The sequence below is a fragment of the Neopsephotus bourkii genome, unplaced genomic scaffold, assembly GCF_033783945.1.
Source record: "Neopsephotus bourkii isolate Nb327-2 ecotype Australia unplaced genomic scaffold, CSIRO-AGI_Nbou_v1 NB_1250, whole genome shotgun sequence".
Classification (NCBI taxonomy): Eukaryota; Metazoa; Chordata; class Aves; order Psittaciformes; family Psittacidae; genus Neopsephotus; species Neopsephotus bourkii.
The window spans coordinates 5,172,898-5,193,987 of NW_026901735.1; the positions used below are offsets into that span (position 1 = coordinate 5,172,898).

The 21,090-nt window shown below is 44.7% G+C and overlaps 1 protein-coding gene across 4 annotated transcripts in view; it reads right to left on the bottom strand.

Annotated features, from left to right (window-relative positions):
- Positions 1–2,104: 2,104 nt before the first annotated feature.
- The window catches only part of LEPR (leptin receptor), a 63,495-nt gene continuing 44,509 nt past the window's right edge, over positions 2,105–21,090 (bottom strand). For 3 of the 4 annotated variants that reach the window (XM_061364914.1, XM_061364912.1, XM_061364915.1), the window contains 12 exons: positions 20,077–20,373; positions 19,792–19,909; positions 15,599–15,798; positions 13,983–14,131; positions 13,601–13,760; positions 13,438–13,520; positions 11,914–12,130; positions 10,398–10,580; positions 8,898–8,993; positions 8,516–8,618; positions 8,119–8,194; positions 2,105–3,127 (listed from right to left, as the gene is read on the bottom strand). In XM_061364914.1, the coding sequence (XP_061220898.1) occupies positions 2,300–3,127; positions 8,119–8,194; positions 8,516–8,618; positions 8,898–8,993; positions 10,398–10,580; positions 11,914–12,130; positions 13,438–13,520; positions 13,601–13,760; positions 13,983–14,131; positions 15,599–15,798; positions 19,792–19,909; positions 20,077–20,373 (2,510 nt within the window). In that variant the 3' untranslated portion in view covers positions 2,105–2,299. The remainder of the gene's footprint in view (positions 3,128–8,118; positions 8,195–8,515; positions 8,619–8,897; positions 8,994–10,397; positions 10,581–11,913; positions 12,131–13,437; positions 13,521–13,600; positions 13,761–13,982; positions 14,132–15,598; positions 15,799–19,791; positions 19,910–20,076; positions 20,374–21,090) is intronic. The other variant, XM_061364916.1, reaches the window with a different exon arrangement.

The following is a 21,090-nucleotide window of genomic DNA, read 5'->3' on the forward strand; positions in this document are numbered from 1 at the left end:
AGAGATGAACTCCTGCCTCTTCCCAGGAAAGCCTTCTCTGGTTCTGATCATTCCTGTGGTTCGTGGTCCTCCTGTCCTCACAGAGGCATTGGATAAGGATTTGGTATGGTAAGATCAATGTGAGCTTTTAGTTTCCTGGAGATTGATGTTCTTCAAACACAACCAAGTATCTTTTCTGGACACTGCAACTAAAGAAAGCTCAAACCTGATGGTGAACCCCACATTTATTCTTCCGGTCTCCAGCTCTCACACAACCATGTTTCAGTGGCTCCCATTACTCTGCACCCCAGGCTAGCAAGAGGAGAAGGCTGATGTGCAGAGATCCAGGTCTTCCACCCCAAATTTGATCACATCACAAGGGATCCCCTGTGGCATTAGCTGGGACAGTGTGGGGGCAGCCAAGCTACAGCAGCCTCCCCACACCTTCAGGGGATGCTGGATCTGGTGGACAAGCCATCAGGAGAGGCAGAATGCAGCAGCCGAGCCCGTTCCCAGGGGAATCATGGGACTGCAGAGGTTGCATCAGGTCAGGTTCACATGCCAGCAGGAGGGAAGTTCTGTTCTGAGTTCCAAGCTCAGCATTCACCTGGGTGCTGATCACAGCTTCGCAGCTGGGACTCTGCAGGACCCTTCTGGTTTGTCCCTGCAGGCTCCAAGCCCATTTTCAAGTGACAACGATGTCTGGTCACTCACACAAAACAGGTTTTAATCCCACACAACAGCTCCGGAACAAGTACATTGGATCTGTGTCACATGCAGTAAGAAAAAGCTGTGGGGGCCTTGGTAAAGCTCAGCTTAACTCCAAAGTGCAGACACACACTTGCTGTGGTCCCTTCTGCTCCTTAGGATTTCTTACTGCTGATACTCAATGTTTCCACACCTCTCCTACCATGTACTGTCATTGCCGGGGTTTGCCCTTTTGGGTTTAAGTACCTATGTAAGTTTTCATGAATTTAGCTTTGGAATACAGAATATATTCACCTCTCTTAGCTCCTCAAAATAGCTCTTTGGAATGTCTACAAAAATATTTACTATCAAGTAGAAAAAGATACACTTGGCTTTCCAGCAAGTGTAGTTTCTTTACCTGCTCATCCCAGAAAATACAGCTCAGATGCAAGATGCAGTTTTCCTCCCACCTGAAGCTTTCCAGCTGAGCAGCACAGGGCTTGTGAAGGCAAAGTGATGTCTCTCACTACAGGCTCTTAGGAAAGGGGGTTGGAAACGATGTTAGTTGGGCAGCAGTACCATTTGTACTAGAATCCCATGCTCAACAACAAGAACATGGACATTTTACTTCCAAGTACATGGTTTTACCCGGATAACACCCCGCGATTCAGGCAGCCACAAGAGTTTTGATTCTTTCCTCTGGCATCATGATGCTCTTTGATGCTGCTGATGAGTATTTTCAATTCACTTTAAAGGAGACCCTGTAACAGCAGCCACAGGTTAGGGGCTGTCCTTGATCAGGGCCTCCCTTCCAGCAGCTGAAACACAGTGTTCCCACTGCTTTTTCATGGGGACCATTTGTGTGTTCACAAGCTCTGTTTAACCCAGATGTCAGCTCAGCAATACACACATCAGGATATGGGAGGAAAAAAGCCTAACAATGATGTTGGGTATTTGTACAGTGCATCCATTTCCCACCAGCTTAAGTGTATCATAGCCTGGAGTCTGCACCGCATCCAGGTCAACTGACCCTGTTGCACTCAGTGTCACAAATCATTCCCAGGGAAATGACTCGTCCCAGCTTTCCCCCCCAAAAAAACACCTCACATGTACACATTTCAACTTCCATGTTAGCTCACTCCTTCCTGTCTCGCCCTTGAGGCCCCAAAGCAAACCCTAAACCAACAACAAGCTCTTTCAGGACAGTTTGCTGTGATGTTTGAGAAGAAATGTGTGTGTGTGGATCTGTGCTGCCAATAGACACACTCTGCTATGGAAAACACAGTCCATTGGGATCACATCCAGTCCTTTCACCTGAATGTCCATGGCACTGAGTCCAATTCCAAGTGCAGTTCTTCACTGGAGTGCTCGCACATACACCTGACAGGCACTGGCACAGAGATTATGGCACCAGAGGCTTGAACAACCAGAGGTTTGAACACAAACAAATCCCAAAAGCAAGGCCTCCCATTTGAAAAATAGGTGAAGAAATGGAACTTCTTCCTGCTAAAACCCTGGCACTCAGATCCAGAACCAGTTACCCAGCTTCAAATCAGGAGAACTCCTGCAACAGGTCAGCAAAGGGAAAACAGGAGAACATACCAACACCTAAAACACCATTAAGTGCATCAAGTCATGGTGTGGTGACTTCAGAGGTCTTCTCTGTGCTCTCCTTCACCTTGGCTGCAGTCATCTGGAACTGTGGCATGTATGGCATGATGACTTTGTACTGAAGGCTGCTTTGGATAAAGGCATTTAAATGAGGTGGTGTGTGCTGCAGAACCCCCCCATCCTGGAGCTGATCCATTGCATGCAACTGACACATCACTCCGGAGCTGTCTGTTAAGAAAACGTCATTCTCCCTTTTTCCCAGTGATGTTATTCCCAGGTAACACAAGCTCTGCTCAGGGCTGTCTCCATCTGGGAAAGCATCATCATGATCTGAAGGCTCTGAAAATCCCTCTGAAGAGATGAGGGACAGGGAGAGAGTCTTGGGCTGCCTGATGGGAGCATCAGGGAGTACCAGAAATGCCCCATTTCCCACCACCCAGGGGCTGCTTGAGAAGGAGCCTGTAGCTGAGGAGTCTTCAGCTAAGAGGCATCTATCAAAGCAACTTCTTGGCCTCACTTTGTGTTCATAAAGGCCACTTAATCTGGAGCTACTGAGGACAGTAGCGTATTTAATATCAGACTCCCCTGTCACTTCTGCACTGCTTTGGCCATCGTGGGAACTCTCAGAGAAGCTGCTACTATGGAAATGGCTGCTGGAGCAAGCAGAGTCATGTGCAGAGTCTTGTGGTGTTGCAAACATGGAATCAATGACTAAAAAGTCTTGAGAGCCTTCCTTTTTCAACACGTGAGTGACACTGATGTCTTCCAGCACTATTGCTGGTTCCAGAAGAAGAGGCTCGAATGACATTGCTTCGGGGTGCTTGATGAAGAGATGCTCAAAAGTTTCAGGCTAGAAGAGAAGATAGATTTTAATGCTCAGTCTTAGTTCAGGATTAAGCTACTGATGTCAAGAATCACAGACAACCCCCCCCCCCCATAGCTTTAGTATGAGTATATTGCTGAAAATCCTCTAAATCACATTGCCCTCTTCTCTTTATGTCTGTGTGTAAGTAAAGACCAAGGACAAGACAAAGACATGAGAAGCTGTTGGTGTGGTCACGTGCTGCAAAGCAAGTGTTCTGCTTACCCTGTATGAAGTGTACCCTTAAACATCCCTGGCTTCCTATTTAGGTTGTATAACCCATAGACTTCATCATTTACATGTCAACTCAAGGAACTTTCCCTGCTAGGATTATGTATATGGGGTCAAATTCAGCCTTTCTATAGCATTTTTAGAGCATTCTCATCAGAATAGGAGCTGTACGCTTGAACTGCACAAAGAGAAACACACCATTATTTTGGAGAAACATGGGCTTTACTACTACCTAGTATATATGCACATAAAACTTACAACAGCATGAAGTGGGTCTCCTAGCTACAGAGGAGAATTCACTTGAAAACCCTGTATTTGCTAATGAATTCAAGGCAAACCAAATAGATGGAAACAGTTTCTGTGTGTATCAGCAAACCATGTTCTACAGCAGGAAAGCTGCCAAAACAGCTAGAAACATGTCAAAATGCTTAGACTAGTCTGCAATTATGGAAGAGTCTACACTACCTCTCCTAGCTTTAGTCTAGACTAGCTACTGGTAGCACCTATGCCCTCATTTGGCAAAGCTGGTGAGCTCTGGTGTCTAACTGCTCTGGTACTTGCTGCTCAGAAGCCCATCGTCTTCCTACTCTGAAACCAATCTGTGCACTGGAATCTCTCCTCCTCTTCAAAATGATACCAGTAACTGCATATAACATTATCAGGCTACTGAAATAAGGTGTAGGCTGCTACTATCTGTATACACCAGGCTGTAATAATCGTAACTGGTATTGTCTGGTGAAAGTGATCTCTCTCAGGGTTGCTCTGCACTGACACCGACACAACCACAGCCAACCAGCGTATACTGACCGCCCCCAATGACATTTTCAAATGGGAGACACACATTAACAGGAATCACAGGATCCCAGACTGCTTTGGGTTGGAAGGGACCTCCAGCTCCAACCCCTGCCACGGGCAGGGACCCCTTCCACTGGAGCAGCTTGCTCCAAGCCCCTGTGTCCAACCTGGCCTTGAGCACTGCCAGGGATGGGGCAGCCACAGCTTCTCTGGGCACCCTGTGCCAGCGCCTCAGCACCCTCACAGGGAAGAGCTTCTGCCTAAGAGCTCAGCTCAGTCTCCCCTCTGTCTGTTAAAAGGAAGCTTTTAACAACCAAGTCCCCACATTTCCTTCCAATAGACCTGCCCTCCTACAAGCAGCATCCAGTTTATCTTCAACAGAGATGGTTTATATTCCTTCCAAGACCTGTGTGCTCCCTCACACCAGCACTGGTATCTGCTCTTACAGATGCACAGAAAACACAAAGACAGATAATATTGCCTGCAAGGGTTAAATACATTCCATTCAGAGGCAGATGTGCTGCTTGGCAAAGGCCACCATCTCTTCTTAAAGCATGTCACATCACTTATTAAAACGTGTCAGGTATTTAATCCAGTATAACACATATTCCAATGTTCTGAGAAGATGTAGAACTCTCTCATCTCACAATTACTCAGTAAACTGGGAGAACAGTGCTGGATTTCCATAGCAGAAGCATGTGCAATATAATCTGGACACCAACTGTGTTAAACAACAGGCAAAATAGCTCCATACTTTGGAAAAGTCAGTCTTGGGTCACCAGCTCCCAAACTTTGCCCAGCAGATGAAACGAGATCCAACCAAGCCAGGAATGTCAAACAAGGCTGTATTTTGCTCTCCTGCTCACTCTAGGGTTTAAGCTGTATTTGTCTCAGAAGCCCCAGGCTACCTCTGAGCTGGAAGCCTGAGCTGGGTTCAGGTCAGAATTACTTTGCACTCCAGCTGCTAAACACAGGTATAGCAAAATATGCTGCTGGCCTAATTCTGCCATGGCCAGATTTGGACTTTCCCATACATTTAACTCCACACATTGCAGATCAGCTGATGGACACAGCAGGATAATTTAGATACACATAAGTCTTTGCAAGTTTAGTATTAATTTCCCTGTAAAATAATATCTGTAGCTGTGTTTAAGTCATCTCTCCAACATTGCAGGAGACTAAAACATTAGTATTTTATTGAGCAGATAAGAGGAATTTTTATGATTTTTGACATTATGCATACATGTAAAGGCTTGCATGACAGAGTCTAGATGCAAGACCTGCCTGGTTTAGGTTAGGAGTCATAGATTTGTGGAATGGTTTGGGTTGGAAGGGACCTTAAACACCATCTTGCTGCTGCAAGCAATACAATCAGGATAGAATAGTCTATAAATGCAGTTCTGGAGTACCAAATGTGAGATATTGAATATACAAAGTAAGGATCAGATGATTTAATATGGCTGTGTACCAGGACAAGACAAGAGTTCCATATCAAATGCCTTCAGAATGACATCAGAAGTTCCCAGCAGTGGTATAGAGGCTATTTATGTAATCAATGCTTATCACAACTAAAGAAAAATATCACATGTGAGCTGTACACTGCTTTTTGTCCAGGAAATTCCATCCACGCATACAAAAAAGCAGGATCTGGCTCCAAAAACATGGTTTCAAAGAACATGTGCCAGCCTTGGACACTCATGAGCGAGAGATGCCAACCTGAGGACAGACCCTGTGCTTTGAGTGCAGTTAACGTTTCCCAGTGAGGTTAGGACAAGGCATGGAAGAGGCATGCATCCTACTTCACAAGCTGTCAAAAAGCATGTCAAACTTCACTTCCTTTCATCTTCCATCATTTTTCCCCATTAATTATGGGGCCAGGCATACGGATACAGAGCAGGATTCCCAGGGTGTCAGCTTCACCTTTCCTTTTTAGTTAGAACTTCATCAACTTTAATACCCTTCTTTCAGCTCAACCAGTCAGTGAGGAGAATCATTTCCAACGTGCTAAATCCAACATGTGAACTTCATGCCCCTCTGCAGGTGGGGACAGTGAGGGTTGTCATGAACTCCTTTTGCTATAGATGAAGATCAGACAAATACAGTTGTGCTGGTGCTACTCATACCCCTGCAATTAAGATCAATTCACAGACCCCTTCCACCTACCACCAAAACCGCATCTTCCTTGAGGATTTCTGGCCTCTTTTCCCAGTACAGATAGAATGTTAGAGATTACTCATGCACCTGCACTGGGGTGGCTGCGTATTTAAATGACAGCAAATGAAGAAGCTGTATAAATAACATGCACATTGGTATTTCCAGGAAAAAGCAAGCAAATAAAAAGCTCAGTAAGGCACAAAACACACCCAGTTTCTGCATTCTCTGAGTTGCTGCTGCACCCAAATGCATACAAAAAGCTCAAAAGACCATAATGGGACAACGAAGTGCTTGTGTGAATAGAGATCTGATCACTTTGATGTGCCTGGAGTCAGTGGAAACTCCCAAGCTGGCTCTCGATTAGAACAAACACTCAATTAGAACAAGAAACTACTTTCAAGTGGAGTTGGGAGCTGTAACTGGGCAGATCTTGCACTCAAGCTGGATAAATTCCAAACCAATCTGATGGCTCTGCTTCCTGGGCTGCATCCTAGCAAGGGCTGGGCTCTCCCAACTCCTTCTGAGAACCAGGGCTTGAGAGGATTCAGCCCTTTGCCAGTCTGCAGAGCAGCAAAGAAAAGTTAAAACCACTAAATCCAAAGTCAGTGCTTCTGCCTGAGCAAGTGACAAACTGGGGATTGGTTTTGCTCCTAATTTTTTCAAGGGCATTTTAGATTTTTGACCAAGTTCCTTCCAGGACACATTGTATTTAAACAACTCGTGTTGCATCTGTGCTTCCTGTCTGCTGAACAGAAATATAACAGTCTTCCAACAGTTCCGTACAGAAAGCCAGGAAGCTGGCCCAGTGGTTCAGCAGGCACTGATCATGATCAGGCTTCAAGGAATGTCCATTCTCTGTTTAAGTGAAATGAAAAGCTGAGAGAGCTGGGCTGGGGCAGCCTGGAGAAGAGAAGGCTCCTGAAGGGGAGACCTAAGAGCAGCTCCAGTGCATAAAGGGGCTGCAGGAAACCTGGAGAGGAGCTTGGGACAAGGGCCTGTAGGGACAGGCCAAGGGGAATGGCTTGAACCTGCCCGAGGGGAGACTGAGCTGAGCTCTTAGGCAGAAGCTCTTCCCTGTGAGGGTGCTGAGGCGCTGGCACAGGGTGCCCAGAGAAGCTGTGGCTGCCCCATCCCTGGCAGTGCTCAAGGCCAGGTTGGACACAGGGGCTTGGAGCAAGCTGCTCCACTGGAAGGGGTCCCTGCCTGTGGCAGGGGTTGGAGCTGGAGGAGCTTTAAGGTCCTTTCCAACCCAAATTGTGCCATGAAATAAAAGATGAGAAAAAGAAACCTTCATTGGGGAATGCAAATTAAATACCTGAAAAATCTTCTGCCGTGAGATGCTTTTTTAGAAATAACAGGCATGAATTTGGATTATTGTCTCAGTGATTGCACAATGTTGGATGCTGGGACCATGAGGAGCTTAGTCTACTGCTAAGCCCCCATGAAGACTCTACAACCCACCAGAGCACCCAAATCACAGGCTGTTTATCCCAGCAAAGAATTTGGCCTTTGATACACACGTGGCACTTGCTGAGCTGCACAAGCACTTACACCCATGGGATTCTGCAACTGATTTACTGATTGCCTTGAAATGTAAACACCAGCTACACTCAAAAGAGATGTCAGTCTCTGGTCGTGGCCTGGTCCCACGTGCCAGCTCTCTACAGCCAAGGGAAGTGCTGCACTGGTGACTTTGGAGACTCAGGTGGCTTCATTCAGTAATCAGGCAGGGTCTGGTCTACCCAACAGCAGTCAGAGCAGTGGGGTGGAGGAAGAGACATCACTAGGGGAATACACACCTTCTGAAAATTAACTCCTTGTGCCCAGGAGCAGTTCTTGGGGTTTGGAACATCTTCCCAAAACAGCTTCTTCATTCTGAAACATGAGGTAAATCCTGGAGTTGGTACTGCTCTCATACTCTCTGTACTGCTCTTATTCCCCTCTGCTGTGTCAGAAAAGGAATCTGTGCAGTTTTATTTATCCAGAGCACTGTGACAATGACATTTTCACAAGGTAACAGGACTGCACTCAGTTCTGGGTGCTGTATTCCACTGTCCCCTGCCTTTCAGTACAGTACATCAAAAATATGCATAAACAATCCCTAGCTTTCCCCAAAAACATCCTGCCCACTAGTTCAGCACTGAGGCATCCCCTAAGCTGCATCCCCTTCTTCTGAGATGACAATGAACAACCCACCTTTGGTGTGAAACCAGCAGTGCTCCAAGCAACAAAACTGAGGTTGAAATGACTATTGGCAGAACCACATAGAGGTTGGCATTGTTCTCATTTTCATATCCAGCTGGAAATTAAAGGGATTCAGTTAATAATGCAGTTTAATAGTTTGTGTACAAGTAGTTTGCATCTAAATCATCGTCCATAGCTATATTACAATTATAATTACACACAGTTATATTACAATTATAATTACAAATATAATTAAACTGACAATATATATATATACAGATATAAATAAAACTGACATGTTTTTCTGGTAAGATACAGACTTCTCCTGCATTTAAATGTTACTTTTACAAGCTCCTATTTAATAAACAACAGGGAGAAAGATCCTGTAAGTCACCTTTGGTAAACTGATCCGTTGCTCTGGGTTTGCCAACTCCTCCAGCAAACACAGGATACAGGCTGAACTGGTACTTCTCGATCAGGATAAAGTGATCTGGAAAGAGGAAATCAACCTTCTGAATCACAACTATTATCCTGCTTTTAAACAATCACCTCCACAGGTGCTCTGGTCACATATCTGAGCTCAGATCAGCACAGAGAGGGGAATAATGAAAGCTGTCTTTTACAGATACATACTTTAATAGAATCATAGAATCATAGAATAGTTAGGGTTGGAAAGGACCTTAAGATCATCAAGTTCCAACTCCCCTGCCATGGGCAGGGACACCTCGCTCTAAACCGTATCACCCAAGGCCTTGTCCAACCTGGCCTTGAACACTGCCAGGGATGGAGCATTCACAACCTCCCTGGGCAACCCATTCCAGTGCCTCACCACCCTAACAGGAAAGAATTTCCTCCTTATATCCAATCTAAACTTCCCCTGTTTCAGTTTTAACCCATTACCCCTTGTCCTATCACTACAGTCCCTAACGAAGAGTCCCTCCCCAGCATCCCTATAGGCCCCCTTCAGATACTGGAAGCTGCTCTGAGGTCTCCACGCAGCCTTCTCTTCTCCAGGCTGAACAGCCCCAACTTTCTCAGCCTATCTTCATACAGGAGGTGCTCCAGCCCCTGAGCATCCTCGTGGCCTCCTCTGGACTTGTTCCAACAGATCCAGAGCACTGGAACAGGTTGTCCAGGGGGGTTGTGGAGTCTCCCACATTGGAGATATTCAAGGCCCACCTGGACAAGTTCCTGTGTGATGTACTCTAGGTTACCCTGCTCCTGCAGGGGGGTTGGACCAGATAGATGATCTCTTGAGGTCCCTTCCAACCCTTGGGATTCTGTGATTTATGTTGAGGACACCAGAACTGCACACAATGCTCCAAGGGAGGTCTCACAAGCGCAGAGCAGAGGGGCAGGATCACCTCCTTCGCCCTGCTGGTCACACTCCTTTTGATGCAGCCCAGGATACGGTTGCTTTCTGGGCTGCAAGCACACACTGAAGCTGGCTCATGTTCATTTTCTCATCGACCAGCACCCCCAATATCAGAAGATTAAACCCATTAATCTATACAGGACAATCTAGCATTATTCTGTCATGGAATTAACACCTTTATGGAGCTATTGTAATAAATTTTAAGATTAAAGCCAAAATGCAAATGGAATGAACACATTAACTTAAGATATTAGCCGGCGTATTCAATATTCCAGAGCTGATTTTTTTGTACTGCCAAAAAATGAACACGCTCCTGAGCTTCAGTCTTTGTTAACCTGATTATAAATGCAGCAGTCAATCCTTTACAGTCGGTGCTCTAATGATGATTAGGAATTGCTCTGCTGGTCCTTATCATAAATCAGGAACAAAGAGGGGGAGAAGGAATCACAGAGCTCAGTAATGTCCCATTTTGCTGCTCCATGTTAACATAATATATTCTACTTTCCAGCACACACTCACCATAAATGTAATATTTACTGATATTTGGAGGAACTCGCACCCATTTCATCTCCTCTTCTTTGTTAAGGTTCTTCCACTCAATAATAAAAGACGTTAGCACGTATATTTGAGGGGAGAGTGTCCAGATCAGAATCACACAAGTGCTGTTCACTGGGTAAGCGCTGAGGGACCGCACAACACTCACTGACAGGGCAAAGAGAAACCAGCCATGAGTAATGTGAGCAGAAGCGAGACGACGATGGGTTAAGCAGGAGAGGTGTCTACTGCAAACTACATGCATATGGGTGACTGCTATGGTTTGAGCACATGAACACAGTACCATAGACTGGTTTGGATTGAAGGGAGGTTAAAGCTCATCCAGCTCCAACCCCTGCCACAGGCAGGGACCCCTTCCACTGGAGCAGCTTGCTCCAAGCCCCTGTGTCCAACCTGGCCTTGAGCACTGCCAGGGATGGGGCAGCCGCAGCTTCTCTGGGCAACCTGCTCATTTATCATTTAATTGTTTAATTGTCTTCGATATAATAAAGCCAGGTCTCTAGTTCACATAAGCAAGCATATTTCTCTTTAAGGCAGCACAGCTTGGTTCACACCAACTAGTCCTGAACATTAAACAGATCAAGTTTCTTACCAGACATCAAACAAACATCCTGATTCTCATGGGCACTTCCGTAACTATAACTCCTTCACAAAAAACCCTATCAACTGTCAACATTTAAAGAGTAAAGAACACACTGAGAGCCCTGTAAGGTAAATCCTGAGTCTAAGCAATACACCAAGGTAACAATCCAGCTGGACAAAGGCTTCCCATGACATCTGCTACCAGCCACAGGGTTTCCAGAGCACATTTACACACAATATCAGAAAGAATTTATCCATAATAATGCTTTAAAAATAGCATTAGAGCAGAAAAGTTCTACCAATAGGCTGCAGTGATGTTTCCCACAGCATATATTTGCACGTGAATGTTACACAATTGAAGTATTTCAATGCAACAGGCTTTATTTCATTAGTAAAGCAGAGTGAATCAATAAAGCAGCCGAATCAATGAGAGGCTGTTTAGGAGGTAAAGCCAAACCTCTCAAACTATGTACTCTGGCAGCCCCTCAGGTGAGCAGCCGGAGAAACAAGACCATATATCATTTTGGAAACAACCAAACATTCCCTAGCAGGAATGTCAGGTGTTCCTAAGACAAAGTAGATGAAAGGTCAGTTCTACAGTAAGAATTTCTTATTCTTTGATTAATTACTTTAGATTCTGCTAGTGGAAAGTAACAGACAACTCTTTTCCCAACCCAAAGGTCGTTAAGGTTTTCATGCAATGGAAATCTCGTTTTTCAACTAGCTCTGTTGGTGAGATGCAGAAACTGTTTCCCATATACGGCTGAATGTACCATCAGAGAACATTTTTTATCCTAAGAAAGGGAATTTGATTGTAAAGAAAGCTTTGTCCAAAAGCATCACAACGATTCCCAGCATTTTCCACATCTCAAAATGGTCACTAATAGGTGTTTCTTACCTGTGCTCATTTGCTGGGATAGAGTTAAATTAAAATTAACTGAAGAAACTCCAACTGAATTCATGGCCAGAACAGTAATGGTGTGTGTGTGCTCAGTCCATGGAAATGAACAGGTAGTGCCATTGTCAACATACTCTGACCATGTGGCGTTTCCTGATGTCTGATGCTGTATAACGTATCGGCTCACGCTGCACAAGGAGTGACTCTTCATCAGTGGCTGCAGCAAATATTGGCATGAATTAATCTCCCAGCCTTTGATTTCAAAAGCAAATGTTATTTGGGCAGAAGGCACCATTCCAATGTTAAGAAACCATGATCCAGTACTATCCATATTCTATAGGCTGCCTACTGTCCTTTTAGCAAAGGCTCTGTAGTCTATCTAAAGACTTAACTCCTTCTATCTCCCTTCCTAAGAGCTGACACAATTCCTTACTGTCTTTCCAGGGGGAAAAAGAGGGCGCAAGGAAATACAAACTTTCAGGCTCCTCTAGTAACTCACTGTTTCATGTTAAGTCTTTTCCAGGACTGAGAAAACAGAACAGATGACTGTTTGCACACTACACATGGGAGTGAGGAGTCATGGATATGCTTTTTCCTCTGTCCTGTGTTAACCTGTTCACTGTGCCCAGTTTACGTGCAGTTGCAGTGGTGTTTGTACAGGCAGCTCCCTAGGAGTCAGTGGCACATTCTGCTCAGGCATCTCAGTCAGCAGAACTTGGCAGCTAAAGACTGCACCTCATTCCAAACTGCAGTCTGTGATTCCACATTGCTCTTTCTTCTGAGTGTTAAGAGCAAATTGCATTTTAAGTCTCTGTTTCATAGCATTTGTGTAACTAACACTGAAAGTACAGGTCTCCACACAAAAGTAAGGAAACCTGTAGCTTGCCTGGAGATCTGAGGGCCTTCCTGTAGCGAGGACTGTAAGGTATCAGGAACAACGGGATGCTCCCCATGGCTGTGATGCAGCCCCATGTACAGATCAACACAGCTGTGGTGCAGGTAACTGGACCTCAGATGGGTCCACTCTACAAGCATCAGTTCAGGAGGTTGGCCTGTGAGCTTCCCAAGTGTGGAACATGCCTGCGGCCAGTGTATGTCTCATCCAACTCACAACCAACCACACAGCACTAGGAAAGTTCTTGTCCTACTGCATTATTATGAACTTGGTAATGATTAGGGTACAAGATGAGCTCAACATGTGCCAGCAAGGTGCAGGGGAGGATAAAAAGAATAAAACCAGAAGGGAGTAAAGTCCAAGACACGCTGATTGAGCAAAGAAGACAAACCCACCTCTCACTGTATCACAGTCTTACAGTCAATATTCACCAGCAACCTCCACTTGCCTCCAGCATTAGCCAAGCAAGAGGCAATAGCTCAAAAGAGGTCACATCCCAAGTGAAGCCCCATAAGCAGTGACTGCCCAGCTTTGCCTCCCAGGGAAACGTGCTCATCATACTCCCTTTCTGGCAATTCTACCCATGGGTTTTGGATCTAAGTGAAAGACCAAAAGGGAATTGTTCTCACCTTCCACAGGAGTGTAACGTTCTTCTGCCTCCTTGCTGGATCTTCAGTAATAATCCTCCAAAATTCAGGGCCCTGTAAGGGAGCTGCAGTTTTGAAAGAACAGTGTCACTCTTTGGTCTGAAGCTACACAGCCCCAAAGAATGCACTCTGAAAGCACAAGTACCTTTGATATCTTTTACGAGGGTATAGGCTGATCTGCTCCAGTTACTCCAGTAGCCTGAGCCATCCAGCTCCCTGCACCGGACCTGAACGACATACTCAACACAAAGGTTTTGAACTTCTATCACAGCTGATCTTGTGGGTGCATTTGAAACTTCATAAAGCTGTAACAGAAGTCAAAACAGGCTGAGTAAGAACAAAAGGCTGTTTTAGCATCTGTCAGAGTCAGAATGCCTGAAAATGAATCCAACGAAAAAGTGAATTAATCTGTAACATAACCATTATAGCCATGATTCACTGCATGCCACAAATTCCACCTAAACCCAGTTAACACACTCGGTGACAACACTGCATCAACCCATGATCTAGATTAAAAGAGACAGTACCTCCCACATCATTTCCTCCCTGTTCACAGCATACCGAATCTGAAATTTCAGATCACTGTTTGCAAACACAGGGTTTGTCCAGCTCACATTCAGCAGCCCAACATTCCTGGTGAGCTCTGCTTTAACATTGGAGGGAGGAAGCAGCTTCACTAGAAAATGGAAAGAAAAAGAAAGGCTATAAGGTCTGCAAGGACATTCCTCATTAAATCCACTCATCATGGGCTATTTTCTTCTGCCCCGAGGGTGGCAGGTATCACATTGTGGCTTCTGCCACCCCAAGTAAAGCTGTACTAGAATGTAAATGTAACCACTCACCAACCCAGGCTGGCTGGGCCATTCTCTGCAGACAGAGCACTGCTGACTGAGAAAGACAATGCTTGTCTAATGGGAAATTCATTCCAATTTTGACCCAAAGTAAAATCGCCAAAGAAAAGGTGAAGCTGAAGTCTCAAAATCCAAGTTTCTGACAGAATAAGCATTTCATTTAATAACAAAATAATCATCCATGGGCAAGTTTCAATACATTTCATTTTAATCCAAACCCCAATAGCTTATATTGGTGCCAGCACCTTGTACCTCCCCTGGTACAAACAGCAAATAATTTTATGCATATAAAAATATATGCAAAACTTGTTTTGGCTCATCAGATGGTGAGTGAGGAGAAAATAACAAGTAAGATAAGCTTTCATTTCTGGGTACTGCTAGAATGAATCTGAGCACCTTTCATCCAGTGTAGGTCAATTCTATTGCTTTCAAGTGATGACTTGAATAAACCAGGCTCCTGAAGTTCTGCTACAGCTCCTCACTGTGCAGCACTGTCCAAAGCCAGCACCTCCATCCAAAAGGGCACAGCCAACTGAGAGCACACCCGTGCCCACCCCAGACTAACACTACAGCTGCTCTCCACATACATAATAGATGTGTTTTATTATTCTGCTTTATTTCATGTAGCACTTCTGTGCTCCAGCTGCCATGTTTTCTCTGTACATATTGTCCAATTTTGTGTCCAAAAAAGAGTCCAATGAATGCTCTGAGTCACAGAGCAGATAATAAGTGTTTTCACATTTTGCAGTGTTTCAAAACACTCAAACACTGTCCCTGCCTCTTGCTTTTATACAAATTTAAGTGCTCTGTGTCACAAAAGAAGCTTTGCAAATACATGCAAGAGCATGAGCAGTCCCTATGACTGTAAGTGAACAGGTAACTGTGTAAGTAACACATATAGTGCTGCATCAAATATAAACTTAACTACTTAAAGACTTCAGAAACATAACATAACCAAGAACCTTCAAAATGAGACTTTGTTCCTAAATCTAATCCTTGCATTTTCTATACCTCTCTTTGTAAAACTCCCTATAGGATAAACACACAAAACTGGATGTTTCATGTTATGGGTATTAGCTGCAGCTACAATCTGCTCCTGTGCCAAGCAAAGGTACGGAAATATCATTTAATCCAATGTCTTTCAGAAGACAATATCAAAGCTTTTATGTTCTTATGTTCTTTCCACAATCTAATTGAGTTAAAATGCTATGAAGAAGTACTTTACCTACACCATATAAGGAATGAAATCCAAGGTCACAAGTGAAGAAAGACGTGCACGAATCTGGACCTACCCACATCAGCTGGAACGACGCAAGTTGGTGAGGATTCAAGTGTTCCTAGTAAGTGCTTAAATTCTATCCACATGGTATATCCAGATAAAAGAAAAATAGGCTGAAATGTGCACTCGTAAGAATGGTTCTTCTGCAAATGACATTCTTTCACCTCTGATTCTGGAGATGTACTTGGAAAGTCGGAACAATAAATTCTGCTCCTTAAAAGAGAGAAAAACCACATTCAGTCAAGACACTGCAACTATAAGCTGCCCGTGGCATCAGTAAAATAGAACTCTGAAGGCAATTAAAATAAATGGTGTCACTGGAACCATCTGGGGTTTTCTGATGATTATTTGGAAAGATCTTGAGCTTGAATCTGCACAAAATGGATAAATAACATTGCAGTGTTACTCCTCAAAGCTTTGGCTCTTAGCTGGAATAAAGCAAAATATGAAGGCTCTCCCCTGTGGAAATCTTCTGATAAGAAAGTAACCACAGGAAGAAAGAGGTACAAGAAGAGCAGGCACCTCCAAATATTCATAAACTATAGAATCCCAGACTGGTTTGGCTTGGAAGACAATGACAAGTTCACCCAGTTCCAACCCCTGCAGTGTTTTGGTTTCAGGCAATGCGGAGGAATGGTTATTTAGCTGCTTTAGGTAAAACATTTTAGCTGAATGCCTTTAATTATGAATCTAGTTTTGAGCTTTAAAACTTGTTTTTTGAAGAATCATAGAAATCCAGACTGGTTTGTGTTGGAAGGGAGCTTAAAGCTCACCCAGTTGCAACCCTTGCCATGGGCAGGGACCCCTTCCACTGGAGCAGCTTGCTCCAAGCCCCTGTGTCCAACCTGGCCTTGAGCACTGCCAGGGATGGGGCAGCCACAGCTTCTCTGGGCACCCTGTGCCAGCGCCTCAGCACCCTCACAGGGAAGAGCTTCTGCCTAAGAGCTCACCTCAACCTCCCCTCCATCTAAATCACGTTCCTTGAGTGGTGTTTATTAGCAATACACAGAGCAAGGCAGATCTCCAGCCAGGAATTTGCTCCAGCTGAGAATATGGCTTTCAAAACACCAAAGGGCATCCAGGGGAAAGCTGCCACATGGATCAGTCAGGCAGTGAAGTCTCCAGGAGATGGAAATCCCATAACAAAATATCAGTTCTGGAGGGTGCTATAGAAATCTCATATACAGGCTGTATCTCATCTGGCAACAGAAGAAAGGAGAGCTGGACTCTGGGTAAAATAGCACCGGACACCTTATCACTGATGGAAAGTGTTCAAATTCCTCCTAATTTTTCCTAAGCTTCATGGCCAGCTTAGATTTGTGGTGAGAGTGGCCAGATAGGGATTAGTTATCCAACTGAACCACAGAAGTTACACTGAGCTGAATCTCTTCCTGTCCACACAGCTAACAGTGATTAAACTGGTGCTGTGTACTTTGAAGATTGAGCTCAGCATTCCCTGGATTTACAGGATGATCATCTCTGCACTGTTTCTGTTGGCAGCACTGGCTGTAGAGGAAGACATAGTTACAACCCAACCAAAACAAGACACCAAGAGCAAAGCTATCACACCAATGTACTGCAGAACACTGGCTTTCATCTGCAGGACATAATTGCATCAGTCACTAAGAAGAATAGCTGCGGGCTCCTGGAAAACCAGATGTGCCTGATGGTGATGTGACACATCTGACTTTCAACTTTTACCATGAGGACTTGCTGTGTCTAAGCAAACACCAGCAATTCCTGCATACTTGTGGTGTCTCTTACAAATAAGTCAGGTAATTAAAACCCCTATTTAATTTGGTTTCAAAATTCATATTCTTTTTCTGTATTTTTGTTCCCAATATGTAACAGAATCTTATACAAGTAACAGTGGTGATTCTGCCCCTCTGCTGTGCTCTGGGGAGACCCCCCCTGCAGCCCTGATCCAGCTCTGGGGCAGCAGCACAAGAGGGACGTGGAGCTGTTGGAGCGAGTGCAGAGGAGGCCATGGAGATGCTGCGAGGGCTGGAGCAGCTCTGCTCTGGAGCCAGGCTGAGAGAGCTGGGCTGGGGCAGCCTGGAGAAGAGAAGGCTCCTGAAGGGGAGACCTGAGAGCAGCTCCAGTGCCTAAAGGGGCTGCAGGAAACCTGGAGAGGGGCTTGGGACAAGGGCCTGTAGGAGCTGAACACATCCCTGGCACTGCTCAAGGCCAGGTTGGACACAGGGGCTTGGAGCAAGCTGCTCCAGTGGAAGGTGTCCCTGCCCGTGGCAAGGGGTTGGAACTGGATGACCTTTAAGATCCCTTCCAGCCCAAATCATTCCACAATTCTATAATACTGGTATCCTCATAAGTGTACATTTTCAAACGTCTTATACTTCAACTGTATGGAAATCACTACATGAATGGGGTCCCCCATTATTTATTTGTTTTTATTTTTCCTCTGTCAGATCCTACTATTAACAAACAAGCAAAAGCCCAAAGAAAGATCACAACAAATACTAGCTTTTGGGCAACGTTTTCACTCTGTGTTAACGTTCACTGTTTGATCTACTGTAACAAATGCACGAGGTATCACCTCCTACTAGAAAGAACATCTTTAAATAAACCTGAACAAGTCAAAAGTGGCAATACAAACCTTGGCAAGAGCAGCATGGGTTTTATTTCAAGCTCCCTGCCCAGCTGCACACTCATTACATTCATATTTTTGAAGTCAGTTTAAACAAAACCTACCTTAGCAGCCAGTTAGTCACTAATCCTGCCCTAAAAACCTCCACATGCAATCTCGAGCATCCCAGTTCTTACTTTAATCCAGAAAATCCTGAGAAATATTCACCTTGGTACTACAATAGTATGACTCCAACAGAGAAGACAGTTCAGCTTCCCAAAGGACTGGACCCTCAGGGCTGCTTTAAGCTTGTGTGCCAAAACTTTGCGTATCAGGTCCAGCAGAACAGTAAAACTAGACATTTTCTCAGGAAGGGGTGTCTGTTTGTCTTGTTTCTATAAAGATTAAGGCAGTTCTAGAAAACTCCAATGTATTACTCCAGTATATTAGTGTATCAGAGGGAGTTTTCAGTTTCATGGTAAAAGAACACTATCAGAGGCAGTATTTGTGCACATGAATGAAGATAAGGATGATCACAGCACTGGTTTAATAATCAGGTCTGTCTTTTGCAAGCAGGAATGTTTGTTCTGCATCCCAGTTCTCCTGCTCTTCCACAGACAGACAAAATTAAACCACCTACATGAAAACACCTGAAAAAACACCTGAAAACTAAGAATTGCTCTGGCCACCAAAAATACTACCTACCTTCATAAAGCAGTATTCCCTTTATGAACTAAGATTTGATTCTCTCTATATAAGTAAGACTTTTTCCATCCTGAATGGAAGAAGATTTTTCACAGAATGCATGTTACACACTCAGGTATCTATGGTCCCCGTTCTAAACACATATCATAAAATCCAATAATAGTTTGGGTTGGAAGAGAATTAAAAGCTCTTCCAGTCCCAACATCCTGCCACAGGCAGGGACCCCTTCCACTGGAGCAGCTTGCTCCAAGCCCCTGTGTCCAACCTGGCCTTGAACACTGCCAGGGATGGGGCAGCCACAGCTTCTCTGGGCACCCTGTGCCAGCGCCTCAGCACCCTCACAGGGAAGAGCTTCTGCCTAAGAGCTCAGCTCAGTCTCCCCTCGGGCAGGTTCAAGCCATTCCCCTTGGCCTGTCCCTACAGGCCCTTGTCCCAAGCCCCTCTCCAGCTTTCCTGCAGCCCCTTTAGGCACTGGAGCTGCTCTAAGGTCTCCCCTTCAGGAGCCTTCTCTTCTCCAGGCTGCCCCAGCCCAGCTCTCTCAGCCTGGCTCCAGAGCAGAGCTGCTCCAGCCCTCGCAGCATCTCCATGGCCTCCTCTGCACTCGCTCCAACAGCTCCACGTCCCTCTTGTGCTGCTGCCCCAGAGCTGGATCAGGGCTGCAGGGGGCGTCTCCCCAGAGCACAGCAGAGGGGCAGGATCCCCTCAGTGACCTGTTGCTCAGGCTCTGGGTGTGCAGCCCAGCATATGGTTGGCAATACAAATAGTTAATACCTGTGGAGTTCCGGGAGGGAAAAAATCCAGTTTACAGGAACTAAGGACGTTTTATAATTACATCTATTCAGAATTCTTTGCTGTGATATTATTTCCAGAGCAACACTTCCCAAACATAACGAGTGCATTAACAGCTATATACACACCTGTGGTATCTTAACTGCAAGGAACTCCCCAGGAGCACAGTGTTTGGGTTTGCAGACCATCTGCAAGTCATTTTAGTTAAGTACCCATCCGTTTCACAGGTGATATTAATATTCACATCTAATTAAAACACATGGAAAGTTCAGATTAATGAAGATATAAGTGTTTGTATAAAAACATTTATTACAACTGCTCAATAAAATCTAACTGGAGCTTACAATTGAGATATTCAGATGCTACGATTCAAAGGCAGTGAAATGACAATTTAAAATCATCTGGAATCTTACCTACTACATATAATTCAGCGTATCTATGATGACATTCCCTATTTTGATGACAACAGTACAATGCGTTATAGAAGAAACTTCCTCTAGGTTTTGTTGCTTTCAAGTTGAAAAGAGTAACTTTGCTTACACGGTCATTCACAAGCGTATACTGACTTTGTGGGATTTCTTCCACTAAGTTCAGCCACCAGACAATCTTCTTGGATGCTACAAGCTTGGTTGTGTTTTTGTAGATGCAATAAAAGGAAACGTTAGAACCAACACTGGTCAGTAGCTTAGGAGGGAAGTACAGGACTTGAGCTACACAGAAGGGGAAAAAAGGGGAAAAAATATCAATTGAGATTAGAATCCATGCAAAAATAGCCATAGGGAAAATACAATACAAAAATATTAACATTATCCAGCTGTATTCCTACATTTCCTACTTCTTAATTACCAGGAGAGGGGCAGGAATGAGCCTTTGACCATCTCACTCCATAAGTGACATTTGTAAATTCTGCTAAATACCCCCAGGCAAACCTAATTAAATGAGCAGATATCACTGGAGGCTCCAGTGAAAGCAAAACAGAGCAGCACAAGGGAAACAGGGAATCATAGAGGCTGCTGTAAATTAAATCTCAGGAAACAAGATTAACACTGCTGCTTTCCACTCAGTCAACCTAAGGCACCAGGTCAGCTTATTTAAATGCTGCAAGTAGTACTTGCAAGCTAGAAAGGGTTTGCTTCCATAACTCATCTCAAAAAGACAGACAACACATAAAATCGTAAAATTGAGAGGATCCCAATAAGATGTTTGGGTTTGGAGGGGTGGGGGGGAATAATCATCTGACACTTTGAACCCTGCAGGGTGTTGAAATCATGTTAGCTGAAGCATTAGCTGTAGCTCAAGTGTGGGCTCGTGCAGCTTGCAGAAGGTTTGGAGAGACCTAAGAGTAGCTCCCAGTGTCTAAAGGGGCTGCAAGAAAGCTGGGCCTTTGGATAAGGGCCTGTAGGGCCAGGCCAAGGGGAATGGCTTGA